Here is a 24,207-nt window from a genome sequence, read left to right on the forward strand (position 1 = left end):
TAGTGCATCATTTAGTTCCTCTATAAATGTTTGTGCGAATAAATCTAACCTGCTCTCCAACGAGGTGCACATATCACCCAACTTTGTCGACACAGCTGAAAGACTTTCATTTAATTGAGCAATTAAATGCTGTTCTTTAGCCTCCATATTGCGCAAGAACTCCATAATCCCCACTTGCACATCTCTTGTTACAGTAAGTGATCTGTTGATATCTGTAACTTGTCGTGTCATACCATCAGTCATCGAATGCAAAGCATGTGTAAAAGCCCCGCTTACTGCGTCAACATACTTCTTATTAGCAGCATCACCATCTTGTTTAGGATCACCAACTCTCTTCAAATGTTTCCAGCTTAAGTCGCAGTCCCCTTCACGAGTAAACGTCATGCATGAGTCGTGCGATCGTTTAAGTCCACCACCACCGAACTTTGACATCATGATTCATGAACCTATCACAATAAACTGATCAAAACCACATCTGTAACGCCCTTTATGTAGAGGAAAATCTTTAGCTATCACAATGAAACCATGCTCATTAGGACTGTTCCAACAGTGACCGCAAAGAGTTTTAAATCTCTCAAAGCTCATATCTGTACCGACATGGTCGGAAAACACATGTTTTAGATTAAGATCGTCCATTTTAAACAAAATTATTAGATTACAATTATCTCGCACTAATTGCTTTCGGGTTTGGGTATAAGTTTGTACCAAGTAGAAACAGTCGATCTTGTGGTGTCGCCCCATAGAATAATACTTTTGAACAATGCTTTGTTTATCACAAGCAACATCATCGAAGATTAGCACAGAGTTGGGGAGGGCTTGACTGGGGTCTAAAACATCAGCATTTTCTCGAAATTTAAAAAATTTCACTCCCCCGACATTTTCCAGCACATGGGCTAAACGTTGATATTTTGGTTGTTCTAGGGACTTGCTATATAAATACACATTCTCAAAACGTATCCCATTGGGGTGTTCTAGAAGTGAAAGAATAAGACAAGTTTTGCCAGAATTCGAAGGACCTGACACTATACACCGTATGGTATTTGGTAACAGAGATCCATGACGTTCTTCAGTTTTACTAAACACATCATCATCAATTAGTGAAATTGGTAAAGCGAGCTGTTGTTGAACAACCTCCATTCTTAATACTAAACCTAAACACTATAAAACAGTCATCCTTATAGTGAAACCACTCAGTGTCTTGATATGTCTTGTATGAGACGGAAGAGAGGTTCAGGCTTAGTTAATTCTGTTATAAATAAGCTACCATTCGAGGCACATCTTCCGGGCTACAATTTCTGTGGACCTGGCACGAGACTAGCCGAGAGACTAGCAAGAGGTGATCGTGGTGTGAATGCACTAGACGAGGCGTGTCGTCTTCACGATATTGTGTATGCGAATAGTAATAACTTGTCTGAAAGACATAAAGCGGATAAAATATTAGCTGACACGGCCGAGAAGATTAGAAAGTCTCCCGAAACTAAATTTGGACAGAGAGTATCCGCGTGGACCGTTAACAAGATTATGAGAGTGAAACGTAAGCTTGGTGCAGGTTTAAGATTTTCATCATCATCAAAGAAGAGAAACCGTAAATCTGTCAGGAAAGCCCTGGGGAAGAAGGGTGGTCTATTACCATTTATATTTCCAGCACTCGCTGCATTAGGCAGCTTAATTGGTGGAGCTGCGGGTGTTGCTAAAACTGTTTCCGATGTCCGGAGTCAGGCACGTATGCAAGCGATAGCACGTGCAGCAAAAAACGGTTCAGGACTTTATCTACGCCCCTATCCACAGTCGGGTGGTGGGGGAAAGCGAAGAGGAAGAAGAAGAAAGAAAAATCGCGGGAGCAGGAAGCGATAATCAAAAACTTACCAAAGCGAGCTCTTTCTAACCTCGACATCATCATTGTTTTCACGTCCCATGGATCGAATCACAGCCTCGGCACTGAAAATATTTTAGTTAAAGGAAAAATAATACCTGCTGCTATCTGGTGGCGACCAACAGAACTATATGACGTCACACAAGATGGCGGCCTCCAGCAGACGAAACAAGATGGCGGCCAGGAAAAATCAAGATGGTGGCCTCCAGCAGACGAAACAAGATGGCGGCCAGAAGAAATCAAGATGGCGGCCTCCAGCAGACGACACAGAATCATGACGTCACGATTCGAAGTTGGTGGAAATTTGGTTTTTTACGCATTTTTTATTGTTTTTTATGCGCTTATCCAGTGGCTAATCTGCTAATCCAGTGGCTAATCCGCAACTCCGCAAATCCGCAAATCTGCAAATCCGCAAATCCGCAAATCCGCAAATCTGCTAATCCGCAAATCCGCAAATTCACAAATCCGCAAATTCACAAATCCGCAAATCGCAAATCCGCAAATCCGCCATTTTGTATTTCTAGAAATTTCCACCAACTTCGAATCGTGACGACATTATTCTGTGTCGTCTGCTGGAGGCCGCCATCTTGATTTTTCCTGGTCGCCATCTTGTTTCGTCTGCTGGAGGCCGCCATCTTGTGTGACGTCATATAGTTCTGTTGGTCGCCACCAGGTAGCAGCAGGTATTATTTTCCCTTTAACTAAAATATTTTCAGTGCCGAGGCTGGGATTCGATCCATGGGACGTGAAAACGTCCAGGATGTCATGGTTACGAGGCGGACGCCTTGACCACTAGACCACGAGACCAATTGGAATATGGTGGAATAAATAATCTATATATGCTACGTACTGATGTCAAGTTTATGATAAATGGGGGGAGGGTGTTTTTGCCTTCCTTAATGCATACCTAAGGCGCCACATTTGAAATTAAAAATTATTATACAGCCGCCATCTTTAATTCCAGCACAGACTACCAGATGGTGCTAAATTCAAAAAATTAGTTACCAGAGGCGCCGCCATCTTGGTTCTCAAGTTGGCTGGTAGATGTCGCTAGTATCGCGCGGCAAATTCAAAAATTAGTTGCCAGAGGTGCCGCCATCTTGATTCTCAAGTTGGCTACCAGAGTGTGCCACCGTCGCCATCTTTATTTCATATAACTAGATTTGCACATAAAAAACCATAAAAAATGCGTAAAAAACCATAAAAAATTGGATAATCCCATGTGCTTCAAAGATGGTGGGGCTGTTCAATCCAAGATGGCGGAGAATTGTTTAAAGGTTGTAATATTTTTTAAATTTAAATATCGCGCCCTCTGGTAGCAACACTTGTTAATAAATATATCGATTAGCATTCGACCTATCGAATGGTGCTGCGTCCTGGCAGCTGAAATATGAAATAAAAGTAAATATATCGATTAGCATTCGACCTATCGAATGGTGCTGCGCCCTGGCAGCTGAAATATGAAATAAAGATGGCGACGGTGGCACACTCTGGTAGCCAACTTGAGAATCAAGATGGCGGCATCTCTGGCAACTAATTTTTGAATTTGCCGCGCGATACTAGCGACATCTACCAGCCAACTTGAGAACCAAGATGGCGGCGCCTCTGGCAACTAATTTTTTGAATTTAGCGCCATCTGGTAGTCTGTGCTGGAATTAAAGATGGCGGCTGTATAATAATTTTTAATTTCAAATGTGGCGCCTTAGGTATGCATTAAGGAAGGCAAAAACACCCTCCCCCCATTTATCATAAACTTGACATCAGTACGTAGCATATATAGATTATTTATTCCACCATATTCCAATTGGTCTCGTGGTCTAGTGGTCAAGGCGTCAGCCTCGTAACCACGACATCCTGGACGTTTTCACGTCCCATGGATCGAATCCCAGCCTCGGCACTGAAAATATTTTAGTTAAAGGGAAAATAATACCTGCTGCTACCTGGTGGCGACCAACAGAACTATATGACGTCACACAAGATGGCGGCCTCCAGCAGACGAAACAAGATGGCGACCAGGAAAAATCAAGATGGCGGCCTCCAGCAGAAGAAACAAGATGGCGGCCAGAAGAAATCAAGATGGCGGCCTCCAGCAGACGACACAGAATAATGTCGTCACGATTCGAAGTTGGTGGAAATTTCTAGAAATACAAAATGGCGGATTTGCGGATTTGCGATTTGCGGATTTGTGAATTTGCGGATTTGCGGATTTGCGGATTAGCAGTTTTGCGGATTTGCGGATTTGCGGATTTGCAGATTTGCGGATTTGCGGATTAGCCACTGGATTAGCAGATTAGCCACTGGATAAGCGCATAAAAAACAATAAAAAATGCGTAAAAAACCAAATTTCCACCAACTTCGAATCGTGACGTCATGATTCTGTGTCGTCTGCTGGAGGCCGCCATCTTGATTTCTTCTGGCCGCCATCTTGTTTCGTCTGCTGGAGGCCACCATCTTGATTTTTCCTGGCCGCCATCTTGTTTCGTCTGCTGGAGGCCGCCATCTTGTGTGACGTCATATAGTTCTGTTGGTCGCCACCAGATAGCAGCAGGTATTATTTTTCCTTTAACTAAAATATTTTCAGTGCCGAGGCTGTGATTCGATCCATGGGACGTGAAAACAATGATGATGTCGAGGTTAGAAAGAGCTCGCTTTGGTAAGTTTTTGATTATCGCTTCCTGCTCCCGCGATTTTTCTTTCTTCTTCTTCCTCTTCGCTTTCCCCCACCACCCGACTGTGGATAGGGGCGTAGATAAAGTCCTGAACCGTTTTTTGCTGCACGTGCTATCGCTTGCATACGTGCCTGACTCCGGACATCGGAAACAGTTTTAGCAACACCCGCAGCTCCACCAATTAAGCTGCCTAATGCAGCGAGTGCTGGAAATATAAATGGTAATAGACCACCCTTCTTCCCCAGGGCTTTCCTGACAGATTTACGGTTTCTCTTCTTTGATGATGATGAAAATCTTAAACCTGCACCAAGCTTACGTTTCACTCTCATAATCTTGTTAACGGTCCACGCGGATACTCTCTGTCCAAATTTAGTTTCGGGAGACTTTCTAATCTTCTCGGCCGTGTCAGCTAATATTTTATCCGCTTTATGTCTTTCAGACAAGTTATTACTATTCGCATACACAATATCGTGAAGACGACACGCCTCATCTAGTGCATTCACACCACGATCACCTCTTGCTAGTCTCTCGGCTAGTCTCGTGCCAGGTCCACAGAAATTGTAGCCCGGAAGATGTGCCTCGAATGGTAGCTTATTTATAACAGAATTAACTAAGCCTGAACCTCTCTTCCGTCTCATACAAGACATATCAAGACACTGAGTGGTTTCAATATAAGGATGACTGTTTTATAGTGTTTAGGTTTAGTATTAAGAATGGAGGTTGTTCAACAACAGCTCGCTTTACCAATTTCACTAATTGATGATGATGTGTTTAGTAAAACTGAAGAACGTCATGGATCTCTGTTACCAAATACCATACGGTGTATAGTGTCAGGTCCTTCGAATTCTGGCAAAACTTGTCTTATTCTTTCACTTCTAGAACACCCCAATGGGATACGTTTTGAGAATGTGTATTTATATAGCAAGTCCCTAGAACAACCAAAATATCAACGTTTAGCCCATGTGCTGGAAAATGTCGGGGGAGTGAAATTTTTTAAATTTCGAGAAAATGCTGATGTTTTAGACCCCAGTCAAGCCCTCCCCAACTCTGTGCTAATCTTCGATGATGTTGCTTGTGATAAACAAAGCATTGTTCAAAAGTATTATTCTATGGGGCGACACCACAAGATCGACTGTTTCTACTTGGTACAAACTTATACCCAAACCCGAAAGCAATTAGTGCGAGATAATTGTAATCTAATAATTTTGTTTAAAATGGACGATCTTAATCTAAAACATGTGTTTTCCGACCATGTCGGTACAGATATGAGCTTTGAGAGATTTAAAACTCTTTGCGGTCACTGTTGGAACAGTCCTAATGAGCATGGTTTCATTGTGATAGCTAAAGATTTTCCTCTACATAAAGGGCGTTACAGATGTGGTTTTGATCAGTTTATTGTGATAGGTTCATGAATCATGATGTCAAAGTTCGGTGGTGGTGGACTTAAACGATCGCACGACTCATGCATGACGTTTACTCGTGAAGGGGACTGCGACTTAAGCTGGAAACATTTGAAGAGAGTTGGTGATCCTAAACAAGATGGTGATGCTGCTAATAAGAAGTATGTTGACGCAGTAAGCGGGGCTTTTACACATGCTTTGCATTCGATGACTGATGGTATGACACGACAAGTTACAGATATCAACAGATCACTTACTGTAACAAGAGATGTGCAAGTGGGGATTATGGAGTTCTTGCGCAATATGGAGGCTAAAGAACAGCATTTAATTGCTCAATTAAATGAAAGTCTTTCAGCTGTGTCGACAAAGTTGGGTGATATGTGCACCTCGTTGGAGAGCAGGTTAGATTTATTCGCACAAACATTTATAGAGGAACTAAATGATGCACTAAATGCTAACATGGTTGAGATGGTATTGAAAATTAATGCTGGAATTGTACAACAGCTTTCACAAATGAATCGCACTGTTGGTGTTTTGACGATTACTCCTGATGAATATTCTCGCGGTGTGTTGTCTAAGAAACCTTCACCTCCAAAACCAGCACCTGCAAAAACAGCATCTTCAAAACCAGCACCTCCAAAACCAACACCTCCAAAACCAGCACCTCTAAAACCAACACCTCCAAAACCAGCACCTCCAAAACCAGCACCTCCAAAACCATCAAGCTCTAGACATGCCTAGATCACTCACGTATTGATGCTAGTTGTATATAAAAGGGTGATATGCTATCGCTAACTCTGCAGTCATGGCTCTTGAGGATAGTAAGTTGGAGCGCGTCATAGAAAATGTTCGTGCAAAGTATCTACTTGCCAAACGAGCTCGTTTGGAGAGGGATGCAATTAATGAAGAAATATTCAAGTCTGTTAATTCGCGTTTGGATAAACTTGGACCTACTACATCGCTCGCACAGTCTATCGATACTGTGAAGCAGGATTCTGCGGAAGAAGCTACTGTGAAACAATATTTAGAATCAAGCGACAGTGATGACTCGAACGCTATTCCTTTAAAACATCACGGTGTTCCATATGATGATTCTTTAGGTGGAGTGCAGTCTTATTTGCAGAGCTACAACCTTCGCTCTGGTGATGGAACCTATGGTGTATCTAAACGACATAACCGCTGGTTTTTAGGGGACACGGAAGTATTTTTTCACGATAACAATATGATTCGCGTTAAAGATGAACTAATACAACCTGCTCCTGGTTTATTTGAACTTTTATTTCGCAGAGAGCCGCATACGTACTCGGAATCGGCCCTTAAACAATATGGTAATCTACTAGAGCTTACAAATGCTTATTTTAAAAAGAATGATCCTGCAACAAATCTCTATAAAAGCACGTCACATGCGAAATTTGATATCATTAAGCAACTGTTTCCACATATTGGTTCGCAGCAACGAGGAAGTGGATTGTTACATAAAACATTGGATTTAGGTCGTAAACGAGAGTTCATTTAATGGAATGATCCGAATGAGATAGTAGATCGACTCAGGTTGTTAATGGCCTCGCAGGCTTCTGGCCACACCGGACACAATAACGAAATCCTTTCGATACTTGAAGAGTTACAAGAATCAGGATACATTGCAAAATGAGCGACGCACAGCGTGGGATTGCATACGAGCTTCACCGAGGCAAACGTATTATATTTCCTCGCAGAAAGGTTTTAACATATGGACTCCATGATTTACTACAGATTGATTTGGTAGAAATGATACCATACAGTAAAGTGAACAGTGGTTACAAGTACATCCTGACTGCCATAGATGTGTACAGCAAACGTGCTTATGCAGTTCCAGTTAAACAAAAGACAGGTGTGATGGTTACTGCTGCCATGAGAAGTATTTTGAAATTAGCAGGAAGTTTTAAAAGTATTCAAAGTGATGCAGGAACAGAATTTTATAACTCAACTTTCAGAGCTCTTATGAAAAGAAAAAAATATTAATCATTATTCCACTCACAGTGAGATTAAAGCAAGTGTGGTAGAGCGGTTTAATAGATCTCTAAAATCGCTGCTTTTTCGCGAGTTTTCAGCTCAAGGAAATTATAAGTGGCTTAAAATTTTACCACAAGTTCTACGTGTCTACAATAACAGATTCCACCGCACCATTGGCATGGCTCCGAATCAAGTGAAGGATGACTCTTTGCTACAAAGTGTTTACAAATATGTAAAGACAATTGACCCTAGAAAACCTAAGGCTCGTGTGGGGGATCATGTACGCGTGTCACGAAACAAGAAAGTTTTTGAAAAGGGGTTTACACCGAATTGGTCTCACGAAGTGTTTAAAGTAACAGCTATGAGGTCCAGCTTTCCGCATGTGTATAACTTGAGTGATATGGATGGAAATAAAATACAAGGTGTTTTTTATGCTTCAGAAATTCAAATTACAAAATACCCTAATACATACTTGGTAAATAAAATTCATCGAAAGCGTGGTGAAAGATTCCAGGTGTCTTGGAAGGGGTTTCCCGATACCGTGAGGACATGGGTAAAGAGAAAGGATATGGGAGTTTAACATTACATATACACATTTTATTTTACCTTATTGCTTGTTCTCAATCGAAGCATATTCTATGGAATCGTTTGTGTGGGCTGTTGTTGAGATTCTATTCTTGCAATGTATTTATAATGTGTGGACTACTTCCTGAACACGACCCAGCACTCTGCAGCTTGGGATCAACAAGCTGTGACGTCAGCCCGCGCTGGGCGCCTCATTGGAATGTGTAGCGCGACATCGGGGTTGCATGTCATCTTTCCGTCAAGACCAGGTCAACTATAGTCTTCATTCGGTCTCTGACAATTCCATAATGAACATGGCTGCTTTTGAGGAAATGCGCGATTGCATTGAATATGCGCTTCATGCTTGCATCGGCATGAATATAGATGCGATAGTACACCATCTAGAGGTCTCCGCGATCAATTTGTTCGCTGCATTTCCAGAGGAATACGAGTTTATAACATACCTTTACAACGGTATTATAGCATGCTTTGAAGCTGTAATGGAGGCTCAAGAGCAAGTGGAGCCAGATGATGGAGTGGACAGCGGCTTCGGAGAGAGTGACGGTGAAGCATAATGCTTGCGCCCTTGTTAAACATGGAAAATAGGCCTCTCGGGGAAACTCGCCATGTATAAAAAAAAGGAGTTAACGCATCTAATGCTGTACCTCCTGAGACATAGTCTCTAAGGTGATGTGGAAAGCAGCATACCACTATAAATTCAAACACAAGTTTTTATTTATTTATTTTTTTTTTCAGCTTACACTCCAGAGAATCTTCCGCCACTTCGAGATGAAGAGAATGAGACTACACATCATAGTTATAAATTCACTATCACTAAATAATAATAATGAGCTTACACTATTATTAAATTCATTACAGGAAAGCTAACACTAAAGTATGCCTATAAGAAAAACTTTCTTATGCCTGCTTCTGATGCATATAAAGGAACACATATCATGATCATTCAATATGGTGCACTCTGTGCATGTAAGGGAACAATTTTTTCGGTGCACTCTGTGCATGTATTGGAACGAGTCCTTGGGTGTATCATGTGCTTCCAAGATGGTGGGGCTGTTGAATCCAAGATGGCGGAGAATTGTTTAAAGGTTGTAATATTTTTTAAATTTAAATATCGCGCCCTCTGGTAGCAACACTTGTAACTAAATATATCGATTAGCATTCGACCTATCGAATGGTGCTGCGCCCTGGCAGCTGAAATATGAAATAAAAGTAAATATATCGATTAGCATTCGACCTATCGAATGGTGCTGCGCCCTGGCAGCTGAAATATGAAATAAAAGTAAATATATCGAATAGCATTCGACCTATCGAATGGTGCTGCGCCCTGGCAGCTGAAATATGAAATAAAAGTAAATATATCGATTAGCATTCGACCTATCGAATGGTGCTGCGCCCTGGCAGCTGAAATATGAAATAAAGATGGCGACGGTGGCACACTCTGGTAGCCAACTTGAGAATCAAGATGGCGGCACCTCTGGCAACTAATTTTTGAATTTGCCGCGCGATACTAGCGACATCTACCAGCCAACTTGAGAACCAAGATGGCGGTGCCTCTGGCAACTAATTTTTTGAATTTAGCGCCATCTGGTAGTCTGTGCTGGAATTAAAGATGGCGGCTGTATAATAATTTTTAATTTCAAATGTGGCTTCTTAGGTATGCATTAAGGAAGGCAAAAACACCCTCCCCCCATTTATCATAAACTTGCCGTCAGTACATAGCATATATAGATTATTTATTCCACCATATTCCAATTGGTCTCGTGGTCTAGTGGTCAAGGCGTCCGCCTCGTAACCACGACATCCTGGACGTTTTCACGTCCCATGGATCGAATCCCAGCCTCGGCACTGAAAATATTTTAGTTAAAGGGAAAATAATACCTGCTGCTACCTGGTGGCGACCAACAGAACTATATGACGTCACACAAGATGGCGGCCTCCAGCAGACGAAACAAGATGGCGACCAGGAAAAATCAAGATGGCGGCCTCCAGCAGACGAAACAAGATGGCGGCCAAAAGAAATCAAGATGGCGGCCTCCAGCAGACGACACAGAATCATGACGTCACGATTCGAAGTTGGTGGAAATTTCTAGAAATACAAAATGGCGGATTTGCGGATTTGAGATTTGCGGATTTGCGGATTTGCGGATTTGCAGATTCGCGGATTCGCGGATTTGCGGATTTGCGGATTTGCGGATCTCCGGATTAGCCACTGGATTAGCGGATTAGCCACTGGATTAGCGGATTAGCCACTGGATTAGCGCATAAAAAACTAGATTTGCACATAAAAAAACTAGATTTGCACATAAAAAAGCATAAAAAAATGCGTAAAAAACCATAAAAAATTGGATAATCCCCGGATAATCCCCGGATTACCCCGCTCCCCCCTCGCCTATGTTCCAGAGTCGGCACGCTCTCCCTACTATTGCGTGGGGGATTTGTGTCTGCCTGGGGGTGGCCTAGCAGTGCCATCTGCTACCAACCGCGTCCCGCGGGTGGCAGATACGGGATCCCAGCCCGAGAGTTGCAATCTCGCTGGAGTGACTGTGAATAACCAATAGCAGTCCGCGGACCACTGGCCGGCATGGTGGTGTCGTTAACACGGCTATCGGGGTGAAAGGTAGCCTGGATGCAGGTCGGCGCGTGGCAGGAAGCAGTTCCGTCGGCGGAGGCACCGCAGGGGAGCTAGATGTGCTCTGGATGCGAAGTGTAGACGAACTGCGGGCTGGAACTGGCGGAGCCGCGGAATGCTGCGCGCGCAACGGAATTGAACAGCATCGTAACTCGGAAGGAAGACTTCAGGGACCTTCGTTTGGGGCTACTGTAAGCTGGCAGTAGTAGCCTCGAGCGGCGCGAACTTCAACCGTCTCGGGGATTTTTGGATGCGAGGTATGGGACCTTCTCCACCCTGACTTGAAAGGTACAATGCTGTCGACTAGAAGAAGGAAGATGAAGATGGCGCAACGCTAGGCTGCCTGGCACTCCGTGCACCCGCAGTTCGAGCCGTGTACTGGCTCGTCTGCCCACCGTCGAGAGCACTTGTGCTCTCGGCCATCGCACCAGGCCTAGCTGTCGGTGAATGAGTGAGTTTACCAGCTTGCAGGGCTTGCCCTGCCGCCTTCTGCCTCTGTAAATATTGCTAGAACCGAGGCTGTCCCGCTGGCCTAGCCGCCGCTCCGGCGCTAGGGGAAGGGAATATACACAGCTGCCCATTTCCTTTTTACAGGTGGCTTTCTGGGCAGCTGGGCTGGGCTGACGAGTGTAGTCGCCGGCCCTTGGGGGTTATAGTGCCTCTGGTAACAAAAACCCAGGCGTGCCCAACAAATAATGCGGGCCACAAGGCCCAAGCGTCCAACCCATGCATGGTCGAATCTTTCTGCCCCACCCAACTCTTCGTACCTGGACATTTTTCCCCATTGTTCAATAGATTTCTTGCTTGCTTTAATGCATGTTTATTTTATCCCCACATTACCCGACCCAGAGTTTTCCCTGTGTCTATGCAGGTTTTACCTGGGTCACTTTAGTTATCTTTTAGGCTAGGTAATCAAAGGGGCCAGCAATGGCTACAATCGCAGCCATGACTGGCCAATAAACCACCATTAGCACACCATGCACGCGCCCTGGTTCTGAATGGTTAAAACTCTGCATTTTAGAGTGTTTAGGCTTCGGCCTGAGGCACACTTAGGTCCTCCCCTAACCTGGACCCTCCCCACACACTTAGATTATTTTGGCTAGGAAATGTAGAAATAAATCGCCTGCGGTATTTCTTCAGCCTTCTACTTCGACTGCTTGCGTTGGCTTTAGGGTCGTTGTTGTTCCACAACAGACGTGTCCGCTTTTTCATGGCAAATGTAAGTGTAGACTTTTGTCTCCTGATCTGGCCATGGGTGTTAGCGCCCTTAACATAATTTACTAAGATGTTTGCCATTTCAGGCACTTTATTATTGTATACTTTTCGTAAAGTCAATATTATGTCGAGTATTGGCAAAGTTTCATAGTTTTTGTGAAGGCGTTTCTTATATTTTGCGGTTTATAGCCTTTTCTGCGGCACGTTCGAGTCGTTCGAATTTAATTGTAAATGTTGCTTACAATTTTGATTTGCCAGCTTATTTCCTCTGGTATTTTCAAATTGTTTTGTGTCTAATCTTGCAGCCATATCAGTAACATACTTGGTTTTTGTTTATTATTATTTAGTTTATTATTATGTAATCATTGTGTATACATATTATATTGTTACGATTTACTGCGGGTTCGTAAAGGATAGCCCAATTAAAGATTTTTATCACACACGGTTTTATTTATTGCCACTATTTACATTACTAGCTAATAATCTAGAAATGCCAATTAATCAATTGTACTTCAAAAAATGTTGCTTCCTCCAGTCACTCGTTTCTCACAATCCACACGCCTCGCTGGGCCGCACCTCTGGCGCAACTCTCGCCGCAGCACCCCTCGTGGTCCTCCGTCGCCGCACTCCATCACCGCACTCCGCCGCCGCCGCCGCCGTCGTCACACTTCCCCTTCGCCGAGATCCTACTCGAGGCCTCGCTCGGAACTTCGCTCGGAACTCCGCCGCGCCCGCGATGCTATCGCCTGGAACTGAACTCTTCGCCCTGGAACCTTCGTCCAGGGACTTCGCCACTCTATCGCCCGGAAACTCCGCCGCGGGAAATCTCCCGACTTCACTCTGAACTCCACTGACTCCCGATCGGCGTCCTCGGGCATATATATAGGCCCCGGCGCAATTCCAGAACTCACGAGAGCGGCCGGGGCCCGTCGCGTCATTCCGCGTCGACACGACGGTAGAAATCTTTCGAAACACATGTCGGCGGCTCGCGTAACTCCCAGCTGTCCGGTGTCAGTTACGTGTCAAAGGCAGGGTGCCGCGCGGGGAGGGGTGGGAAGGAGGGGGGAAGCGACAATCCTTCTTATCTTCCAGGAGCGCGCGGCGCATATCATATTACAGCAGTCGCCAGCCAGCTCTGCACCTGCACGTGTCCCGGCCAATGTCACGTTCGTAACAATATTACTGGTTAAATCACTAATTGTAATCATGTTTGTAGGCGGTTTAGGACGTCTTTGTAAGCTTCAAGTTTTTCAGCAATCCTTGTTCGCCATAATATGTCATTTTCTAATAGTAACGTGAGCATTTATGTTTGAAATAAAATTGGTAAGAGTTAATATTTACTTTTAATTTTGTTATATTTTTTGTTAGTCTATGTTAGGTAGGTTACAGTGATTAACCCACACTAGTCACTCATAATCCATAACAAAATGTAATCCATCCTCCTTGATGACTTATCTTCTCGTTTCGCCTAGCGCCGTCTAAAGGCTGTTCGGATTCTGGCTCCAAGAGGGCTTCACTTTTATGAAATAATTTTATCATTAAAATGTTTGGAAAATATTTTTGTACAAATACACCCTCCACAAGGAAAGTGGGCAACTGCTTCCAAATGCCAGTTATAATAATAGTGAGTGATAGAATGTTTTCACACTTTCCTCGTGGTTTATTTTATCTGCAGATCATATCGCTGAGTAGTTACAGTACGTGACCACCTCCTTGCTGGACGTTGCCCCAACCACAATGCATACTTCCGCATCGGTTCAGACAGGAAGTAGTCTTCAACAATTCCTAACTCCGTGCTTTTAAATTTACGCACAAAAAACCCTTTGACTTTTTTCAAAGTGGGGACCGGATTCGGCCATTACGTTGGACGCCATCTCGAAGTTAAGGGATAATTATTTTTGTTGAATAGCTAGCCCATTTTCTACTATTGACTAAAAGGATAATAAATGAGTTCCCTACAACTTTTGCCATAACAGTTTTTTTCTACTCTACGAGTGAATGTTTTCTATTTACAAATTTGCAGATTGTTAAATACTTAACAAATTTGGTATTAAAGAAGTGAAAGGGTGCTTTTTACATTCTGGCGTTTTTTTCTGGACATCCCGACTGGACTGTACGTCTAAAAGTAGTGTGTTTGTTTATGGGAGGAAAGCCGCGGGTTGAGAAGTGTTGCAGGTTCAAATCCCGGGCACGGCATATATGTGTGTGGTGTTTTAATATTGTATGATTGCATTGATATTAATTCTTGATCCCCTTTCTGGAAAAGTCTACCGCATTGGTTCCGAACATGGGGATAATTACTCCTGCTGGGGTGAAACGGATATTCTGGCAACTTTTGCTATGTAGATAGAATGGCCGATCAGCGCCACGTCGCTTGCGCTCTCTCGCGCTGCATGTACACTAATAAAAAGCATGGCGAGGGATGTAGGCAGGTAGAGTAGTTAGCCTCTCACTGTGTTCTCTCTCTTTCTAGCTGCTGCTGCTACTGCCGTGCCCGCTTCTCGCATGCGAACGAAACGGACAAGGATGACAGTTTGAGTTTACTCGCGCTCTGACTCGCACGTTTCATTTCTATTGCATTGTACTTACTATCAAGCTGTACAAGTATACATACTGTTCTAAAAGATCCTAAGCCCAGTTATAAAAAAATATATGTGTTATTTTTAGTTCAGTGACAGCAATGATAATTTTCACTTCTTTTAATGTGTTTTTTTCTTCAATATTGTTATTAGTAAACCAGTTAGTTCACGTCATGAGAGGTCATTTTTCATGCAGAATGGTGAACAATAGAATAGAAATCCGTCAGCCAGTACATGACTGGATCTTGTACATGAGTGTTCTGAATTCTTCGCGATTGGATTCCACAGGAAATTTACAAAAGGCAACTGAATAGTGTCCGAACTTTGTATCAAATTACTTATCGCATTGCTATGAACAAAAATGCACACACTATGGGAGAGGAACTCTTCAAACCTTGTTTTTGTGATGCAGTTTCGCTCGTTATTGGTGAGCAACATGTGGCTAAGATTAATCAAATATCACTGTCCAATACAACAGTTCAAAGTCGTATTTTAGAGTTGAATCGCAACATTTTGGCAACCGTTATTTCTAAAATTAAAGAAAATGCAATGTTTTCGCTGCAATTGAAGGAGTCAACCGATGTAGCTTCGTGTTCGCAATTACTGGTATTTACTTGGTACATTAAAGATGGCCGTGTAAAAGAGGAATACTTTTTCTACAAGTATTTGCCCACCATTAATCGCGGCGAAGACGTATTCAAAACGCTGAAACAGTTTATTGAGTAAAACGGACTGGACTGGTCAAAGCTAGTTAGCCTTTCATGATGGGGTATTCGTTCTGGATTTCAAGCACTCGTGAAACAAGTTGCCCCTCAAGTTTTATCTTATATCTGCACGATACACTGTTACGCTTTGGCGGTTAAGACGCTTCCTTCAGATTCACTAAGCGCGTTGAGCGACGTAGTAAAAATTGTGAATCATATTCGTGGCAGCTCTACGAATAGTTTATTCAAAGCTTTGTGCGATGAAGTTGGTGCCAAATTTTTATGGTCTCTTGTACCACACAACGCTGGCTGTCAGGAGGGAAAATTTTAAAAGGGTTTATGAGCTCCGTGAAGAAATATGATTGTTTCTTGAATACCAGAGAACACAAAAAGAAATAGAGTTGTACTCAAAAATAAAAGATAAAACATTAACATTAAAAGTTAAATTAACAGTCTGAATATCTCATTACAAGGAAATTTATCAAATATCTTGACAACACAGTAAAAGTTGCAAGTTTTTACTGCGTAAATTGGAATTTTACCAACGCAGAGTTCAAGTTGACGATATGTCGATGTTCACACAACAGTGTGAGCAATTGGTAAATGACAAATCAGAAAAATAACGTTTGAAAATTTGGTGTTCACCATTTATTTGCAGTAATATAGGTACTCAATGAAGCACTATTTCTCTCACATGGACAATCGTCAGTCCAATTATTGGATATTTTTTAGACCAATTTCTACTAATGATGAAATTTTTGAAGACGAACATGTGCCAGCCAAAGTATAATTTCTCAGACTACGCGAGGATAGTACTTTCAAAGTATAATTTCAAAATGATGACCTCGGTACACTTTGGCGAAAAGTAGGTGTTCACAGAACTCTAAGAATGATAATACTGTTTCGAACGCGAGAGACCAGACCACGATGCCAGGTTCGGAGCTGGCTGGCGGCCCCGCATGGTCACTGACGCCATGCGCCATCCATTGACGTAAGACATGCCACGCGCGCCTGGCCGGATTACATGGGTCGTTGCTAGCCCCTCCCCCCTCCTCGCCGCACCGCGCGCGACGCTCTGCCCCGGCGCCGGACAGCCTGTGGGAATTCCGCAGGCCATCGCGCGAACTGCCGATGCCCTTCTCGACGCTTCAGGCGTCGAGTCAGTACAGGATGACGTGACTGGCGCCCGCCGCGCTCGTCACTTCTAGAAGGGCGCCATGGTCTATATAAGCCTGAACGCCGGCCTCCGTGACAGTTAGTGACTCGGCGAAGGGAAGTGCGGCGGCGACGGAGTTGCTCGGCGAGTTGGAGTGAGCTCCTCGGCGAAGGGAGTGCGACGGCGGCGACGGAGTGAGACGAGAGTTCGGTGACGGAGGTCCACGAGGAGTGCGGCCCAGCGAGGTGTGCAGTGTGTAAGGACTTGAGATACTGAGTTTTATTTAATTATTTTAATTTTTTTTCTGCTCGGCTCACCAGCCGTCGAATAGATAAAAGTGGTTTTATTTATTCAAAGTAAATTTTTTCCTGAAAAAAATATTTAGGTGAAAACGGTAGTATTTGGATAACTTCTATAGGCTATTCAATATAGGAAATTTTAAATAAAAAAATATGTTTACAATTGAAATTTTACTGACATATTATGCATCCGTAATAAGCCCCGGAGCCCGCAATCGGTTAGTAACGTCGCTTCTCAGGTTTCGACAAAAAACTAAAAGGGGGTGAGGAGGAGAGAAGCAAATACACCTAATGAAAAGAACTACCAACACTTTTTTGAACAGTTTACCTGATACGGGAACTGTCCTTGGTGAGCTCGTTGTCCTCCAACTATTCTTGGTCCTTTGACGAATGGAATATTCGACAGCGAAGTGCGCTGTGGCATCTGAACATCGGCACCACTGGCCATTGCGAGTTGGAAGACTGTAAATATAGCAGAAGGCAGGCATTGTTCACATGATGAAACGCATGCATAGAATTATAAATATTTTGGAATTATTTTGTGTGGTGTGTGTGTGTGTGTGTGGGGGGGGGGGGGGGGGGGGTTGGGGTGGAATGTGGCCCGGGAAGGGGGTGTGTGTTTCTAATCGATGGAGATATAATTCGCTGAAATCAGAAAATAAACAAGTACAAAAAGAAATAATCCCACCACGTTATATTTTTGGGCAACTTTGATACTATCGCAAAGAATTTTCAGTTATGAATACGAAATAGATTGCGCATTTTAAGGTCAATAAAACAAAATAATTAAATTAAAGTAAATGAAATATTAACCTCACCCGTAAAATAATTATGTAAAATAGTATATGTAATACGTCAGCTGTAAAAAAAATTCTTTGTAATTGTGCAAGCAAATGTCGCATTGTTAAGGACACACTTTGTATTTTCAAGTTTCAATGTGGAACGTGATTGGAAGCTAGTGAATAGTTAGCCTTGCATTCAAATTTGTGCAATGCATCAAATAAAAATGTTTCATTATACATTTTGTTTACAACTGTAGGTAAAATTGAATATTAAACGTAAATAAATGCACGTAAATAGTTTTTATAACAGTTTGATAGTTATACTGACTCATCGTGAGTTAATTACTATGCGATACGATGAGAATCAGTTTATCTCAACTCATTTTTAGTTCCTTTAATGAGGCTAGATTTCCTCCAAATAATGTAAACCTGCGTTTCTTGGCGAAGACTGTATAAGTTGTTGATGACTAACTTGACCTCTAACGAATTTACTTATCATAAGCGGATACAAGATCATGAGATCCGAATATTTTCTGTAGCGGTGTGCGACAATCTCTCACTTGGATATCGCAAATTATCAGAATCAAAGTTCGTTAATCCGGTTCCTATGGGTATAGGCCTAACCAAAATAAACAATTTTCCCTGAACTTCAATATTTTCAGTACATGTACAGCATTAAATTTTTACATGGTTCCTAATATTTCATTAAAAGTCCTGTAATTTTACACTTAAATGACGTTAAAACATTTCTGTGTAAAATATATCTATGGATGAGAGAGAATAGCCAAATCTTGGCTTGACGTATGGTGGTAATCCTTGTTTATCCGATCATGTCTTTGAGCTGAAGAAAAAAATTAATGCAAAAATGATAGGTTTTTTTCTACACGAGGAACTAAACAGAAGTTCATTTTGATCGCAAGCGTGAATGACACTGGACTTACCTGACATCGCTGCTAGAACGACGCAGCCAAAACCCTGACTCATGCTTGTTCCTATTGCTGCTAGCTTCTACGACGACGGTTGGTAGCGATTTCATCTGTCTCTACATGACAACACCCGGGCGAGGTAATCTCGGACGTCTCGCCCGATAGAGGGATCAGCCGCTATCAAAGATGGACTTACACTCTCGCTGACACATTACTACCGAAGATCGGGCAACCACCTTTCTCGTAGTGAAGTGAGGTAAGCGAGGCTTGCATTGCGAGTGTCTATTTAAATAACGATTCACCTACTGTTATAGAAGAGAATCCGTGGCTTGACTCCGTGGTAGATTCTTCTTGCAGTTCCTCGTATTTCCAGTTTGTTTCTGAGACCTGCTAAGTGAAAAAAAATGCTTAACCTAACAAAAGTTTATTTAAATAGTTCCAACCATCAAATTCACGGCGTGTAAAAATAACTTTTTTTTTGTTTTATCTTATAAATACTGCTATCGCACTTGCTCACTTACATTTCTTGTTGGAGAAGCAATCGTATTTGTTGATAAGATTTCGCTAAGGAACTAGCATTGGGAACTAGTGAATACTGATAGCCGAGTAGATGTTTTTCAAAGAGGAAATGCAGCTTGGAGATACTTTTGGTGAAAACTAACCATGTCAGATATTTGCCAAAGAGAACGACATGAAAGTGGTGTGATATTTCATTCGTTAGGTTGGCTTCACTTCCGTGCAATGCCAAAACCACTGAGTGATCGGGGGGAAGCCTTCTTTTCACAGACGAGAGAGCCAAACGCCCTATTGTGCATCTTTTTTTTTTTGTTCATTGTAAATAAATATGGCGGTTTGATAAAAGGATAGACCATATTCAAGGCAACGGTATTTATTTGTAATTGTTTTTAGAGGAAAATACCTAATTGAAGAAACGTTGTGTCTGTGAATATTTTGGACAACTCATGATTACTAATGGTCAATTAGGTTAGGTTAGCTACATTATAAATACTTTAAAACATTGTGGACGGATGATTTGGTTAGGATAACTTCATTTAAGATACTGTGAAATCATGTAAACGGTTTCCTAGCGCTGGATAGCTACACATTAAAACGTTATTTGCTAAGCAACCATAAAATGATTTTACAGTATTTTTAATGTAGCTATACTTACCTAATATAACCAACCATCCACAATGTTTTAAAGTATTTTTTATAATGATAGAAAAAGAATAACCCGCAACTTTCAGTTCATTACAAAACCGATCATATGCTTCTTTTGGCTCAAAAAAAAAAACAGATACCGTTTTATCTTCATTTACATACTGAATAATTCTTTAAATTACTTCTTGCTAATTTTAAGAATGACATCTTATAAGTTAAACCCGCGCATTTGGAGAATAAATGCCCGCGAATTCCCCCCCCCCCCCCCCCAAATAAATACACCTGTTGTGGTACAGAAAAAAAAAGCGAGCATGAACTTCCGGGAACTTCGGGTGTGGCTCTCTGGTCTGTGAAATAAAGGCTTCCCGTGATCGAGACAAGTTGTTTTAAATTTAAAAAAAATTACTGTCTCCAGTTGCCCGGTAACTTTTTCCCTTATGTTGGCAACCAAAATCTAAATACGTTTTATTATTTGGTTTTAATAATATGCTTTGTAATTTTTAGTAATCTTTATTTTATCCCTGTTATTTTAACAGTTATGTTAATTACTTTTATGTTATTTTAAACTCCTCAGACCCAAACACCTTTTAACTAATAACACCTTCTCAGTCTGAATGTACAGAATAGTGTACATATATCTTTCAACAGTTGAAACACACATTTGAAAATTTTCCATGAATTCAGACCAAATGTACACTATACCGTACATGTATAATTGAGCTAGTCTATTTGTTGATACTGTCTATGGAAATAAAATAAAAAATATCAACATTTGTTTGAGTGCTTGCAGCTATGGTGACATCCTTGTAGTTACACTGTTTCCTTGGTAAACAATATTCTCTCATTCTTTTCAAACTATTACTTGTTGGCTTTGTTTATTTGGTTTATTAGGTATACGATTTATTAACTAAATAATGCGTATGATCCCAGAAAATATATTTTTGTTATTTGACACAAGTGAAATATGATGTACACTATCATGTACATTCGGTCTTAGCTGCAATTGGTAACATTTGGCACTTAGCAGCCTGTAGGTTATGTTTGTTTATTGTGTACTTGAGACGAGAAGTATATTGTGATTGATTATGGCTCCCAAGAAGTTAACTGCATCATAAATATTAGATTTGATTGAGAGTGGTGATGTGTCTGATATTGAAGGGCTAAGTGGAGAAGATGATACTGTGATTGACGAAACAGCTGTAGTCAATGTAAATAGCGAAGAAGAGGTTATAGAGGATTGCCGTCGCCCGGGTTCTCGTGTTCGAGACTCGGCGGTGTTCCTAGTGGGAAGGCTGTTCTCTTGCGGGGAAACGTGTCCGGGAGGGCGCCAGGCTAACACGGTGGTTAGCCACAAGGTGGGTCGTGAGGTCCGAAAGCCCCTGCGTGGCCGACTAGGAACCGCGGCGGTGGTGATGAAGCTAGGGGTCCCTAATGTTTGTTGCCCCACTGGCCCTACACAGCATAGGACGCTGATCCCTAACTGGATTGGTGAGGTTTTAAAAATAATGTACACGATTTTGCAGTCGTTCACACGTCTCGCACAGAGGGTGCGGAGTGGGCTTTAATTACGTTGGTAAACTACACGGCACTTACAGTCACACGAATTCCCTAATACAAAATGCACTGTCCATTACACACTATGCGCTCTGACGCGCCGTCACTGACATTATGCCCTCACGCCAGTTACAGCTGAGGGAGAGTGTTCGATTAGAGTCGGCTAATCCCGTAATAATTATTGGTAAACTGCGACGCGCGGGCCCACCTGTGTGGACCGCGGCTCGCTATTAAATTAAGAACACGTCTACGCTTGGATGTAACTAGTGCCTGTGCACTAAGCAATTAAGTAAAGTTCTGTGGTGGCGGGAGTCGGCCCGTGCCATATATTGCACGGCCCCACGTAATGCGTTGTGTGGGGCGTGTTAAATTGACGCGGCTGGGTTAGGCCCTACACCGGAAAAGGACCGGGCGCACACGGGGAGTATTTAAGAAAAGGTTTCGGTTGTGACTATAATTACCAGATTGAAGTTCGATGAATGCGAAAGATGATGGCTCCCCGTGGGACGTGCGTCCGTCCCCGTCCGCGAGTCGCGCTGTACTGGCGTCTGGCCATGGCGCGAGGGGAGGGGTGAGCTCCCTGTCGCGTCAGAGTTTCCAAAGTTCCGTTATTCGTAAAAATCTATATAATTAACTAAATTTAAGTGGCTCTAAATTCACATAATAAAACATATTGATTAATTTAATATCTATATATGTTTTAGAAATGACATTTAATAAGTTTGTTTAAAATAAGATTGAATATTAGAGTCAAGCTGGAGACTGTCTGTTTCTTGATAACTACTCCAGTGGCGAATGATAATGCTAATTTGGGGCGGTTTGAGTTACGTCACATATTTCACTATTGAATTTAGGCTGAAGGCCGCAAGGGTTGCACTCACAGCTGTTTTAGTAGAGAAAGCTACACGTCGCACTTGTGTTGCGTGATGTTACTATTTCAATGTGGCGGGTTCGTTAATGTTTGGTGAATTTACTGTATACCTGGCTTGGTTTGTCTTGCCAATTAATGAAGGGCGTTGAAACACCTAAGTACCGCGGCGCTCGCCTGACTCGGGTGGGCCATGGCTAGGGGCGCGTTCCGTTAGCGGGGTTGGATACTGGCGGTTGCAGGTCGGGCTTTAGGGTGGCCTTCGGTCGGACGACGTCAGGATGATGAGAACATTGCAGTATTTGATGTACAGAATGTAGAAGAGTTTGCAGGTGAAGATGTTCATATAGAGATATGTTGGAGTTGACCACAGCAAAACAAAATATAACATGGCGAAGGGGAATTTTTACCACCCGAGAACCACCAGAATTTCAAACTCAAGTTCCAGAACCTGTTTTAGAGCCCTACGAGTACTTCCAAAGGTACATACCACTGGACTTTTATGAGAAGGCAGCCACGTTCACCAATATATATGCGCTTCAAACAGGTGCAACAAAATTCAAGCCTGCGACAGCACATAGCCACAGGATGCCTGAACTTCCCTAGGATCCGCATGTACTGGGAGTCTGTGTTAGGTCTGGGATTGTTCCAAGGGAATATTACGAGGGATCGTTTTTTCCAACTACGAACCAATTTGCATTTTGTAAATAATTTAGAAAAACCAGACGGATGCACTGATGTTTTTTGTAAAGTAAGGCCAATTTTTGATATTGTTCGAAGTCGTTGTTTACAGCTTCATGTTGAGCGTGAAATTGCTATAGAAGAGCAAATGATTCCCTTCACTGGGAAACTTGGCGTGAAGCAATATGTAAAGGGAAAACCTAATCCATGGGGAATTAAAAATTTCGTGCTTTGTGGGACATCTGGTTTAGCATACGACTTCGTGCTGTATCAAGGTAGTACAACTGGATTTGACAATGGCATTCAGAAAAAATTTGGTCTGGGTTCGGCAGTAGTACTCAAGTTGACGGAGAGATTGGTACAACCAGGACACATCCTCTTTTTGGACAACTGGTTTACTTCCTACAATCTCCTTCAACTTCTAAAATAAAAAATATATTTTCGCAGGTGGAACGACTCGTGAAAATAGATTTGTTAACCCACCAATCACATCAGACAAAACATGAAAGAGAATCTTGTAAGGGGCTACTCTGAAGAGCTAGTTAGTACTGATCATGACATAGTATTATGTAAATGGTTGGATAATAGAACTGTCACAATGGCTTCCAATTTTTTGGGTATTGGGGCTTAAGATGAAGTGCGCAGGTATGAAAAGGCCACGAAAACCTATATCCCAGTTCGTACACCTGAAATCGTAAAATATTACAACCAAGTCATGGGTGGAGTTGATCTGTACGACAGATTTGTGAGTTTTTACAGGATCAGTCTTCGTTCGAAGAAGTGGACACTAAGAATGGCATTCCATGCCGTGGACATGGCCATGGTAAATGCCTGGCTGGAATACAAGCGTGACTGCAAGGGAAACAATATCCCGAAAAACAAGATTTTAGATCAGTTGGCCTTTCGCTTTCAAGTAGTTGATAGCCTGCTGAAAGTTGGTAAAACAATAGGCAGGAAAAGGGGTCGGCCCTCTTTGGAAGATGTGCCAGAACTGAATGTCAACATTCCACAGGTCAAGAAGGAGAAAGCTCCTAGTGCCGATGTTCAGCTGGACAGCGTTGACCATTTACCAATTCATGACCAGAAGAAAGAGCCTACGAGATGTAAGAACACAATATGTAATAGTAAATTCAG

The 24,207-nt window shown here is 42.4% G+C and overlaps 1 protein-coding gene across 4 annotated transcripts in view; it reads right to left on the reverse strand.

Annotated features, from left to right (window-relative positions):
• The window catches only part of LOC134527677 (uncharacterized), a 58,982-nt gene extending 36,921 nt beyond the window's left edge, over window positions 1–22,061 (reverse strand). Inside the window, exons 1-3 of one of the 4 annotated variants that reach the window (XM_063360571.1) lie at window positions 19,331–19,446; window positions 19,116–19,196; window positions 17,430–17,563 (exon numbers count right to left, since the gene is read on the reverse strand). In XM_063360571.1, the coding sequence (XP_063216641.1) occupies window positions 17,430–17,549 (120 nt within the window). In that variant the 5' untranslated portion in view covers window positions 17,550–17,563; window positions 19,116–19,196; window positions 19,331–19,446. Of the gene's footprint in view, window positions 1–17,429; window positions 17,564–18,824; window positions 19,447–21,985 lie in introns of those variants that run through there. The other 3 variants (XM_063360570.1, XM_063360572.1, XM_063360573.1) reach the window with 3 other exon arrangements.
• Between the last annotated feature and the right edge of the window lie 2,146 nt (window positions 22,062–24,207).

Source organism: Bacillus rossius, chromosome 1 (genome assembly GCF_032445375.1).
Source record: "Bacillus rossius redtenbacheri isolate Brsri chromosome 1, Brsri_v3, whole genome shotgun sequence".
In the NCBI taxonomy this organism is placed as follows: Eukaryota; Metazoa; Arthropoda; class Insecta; order Phasmatodea; family Bacillidae; genus Bacillus; species Bacillus rossius.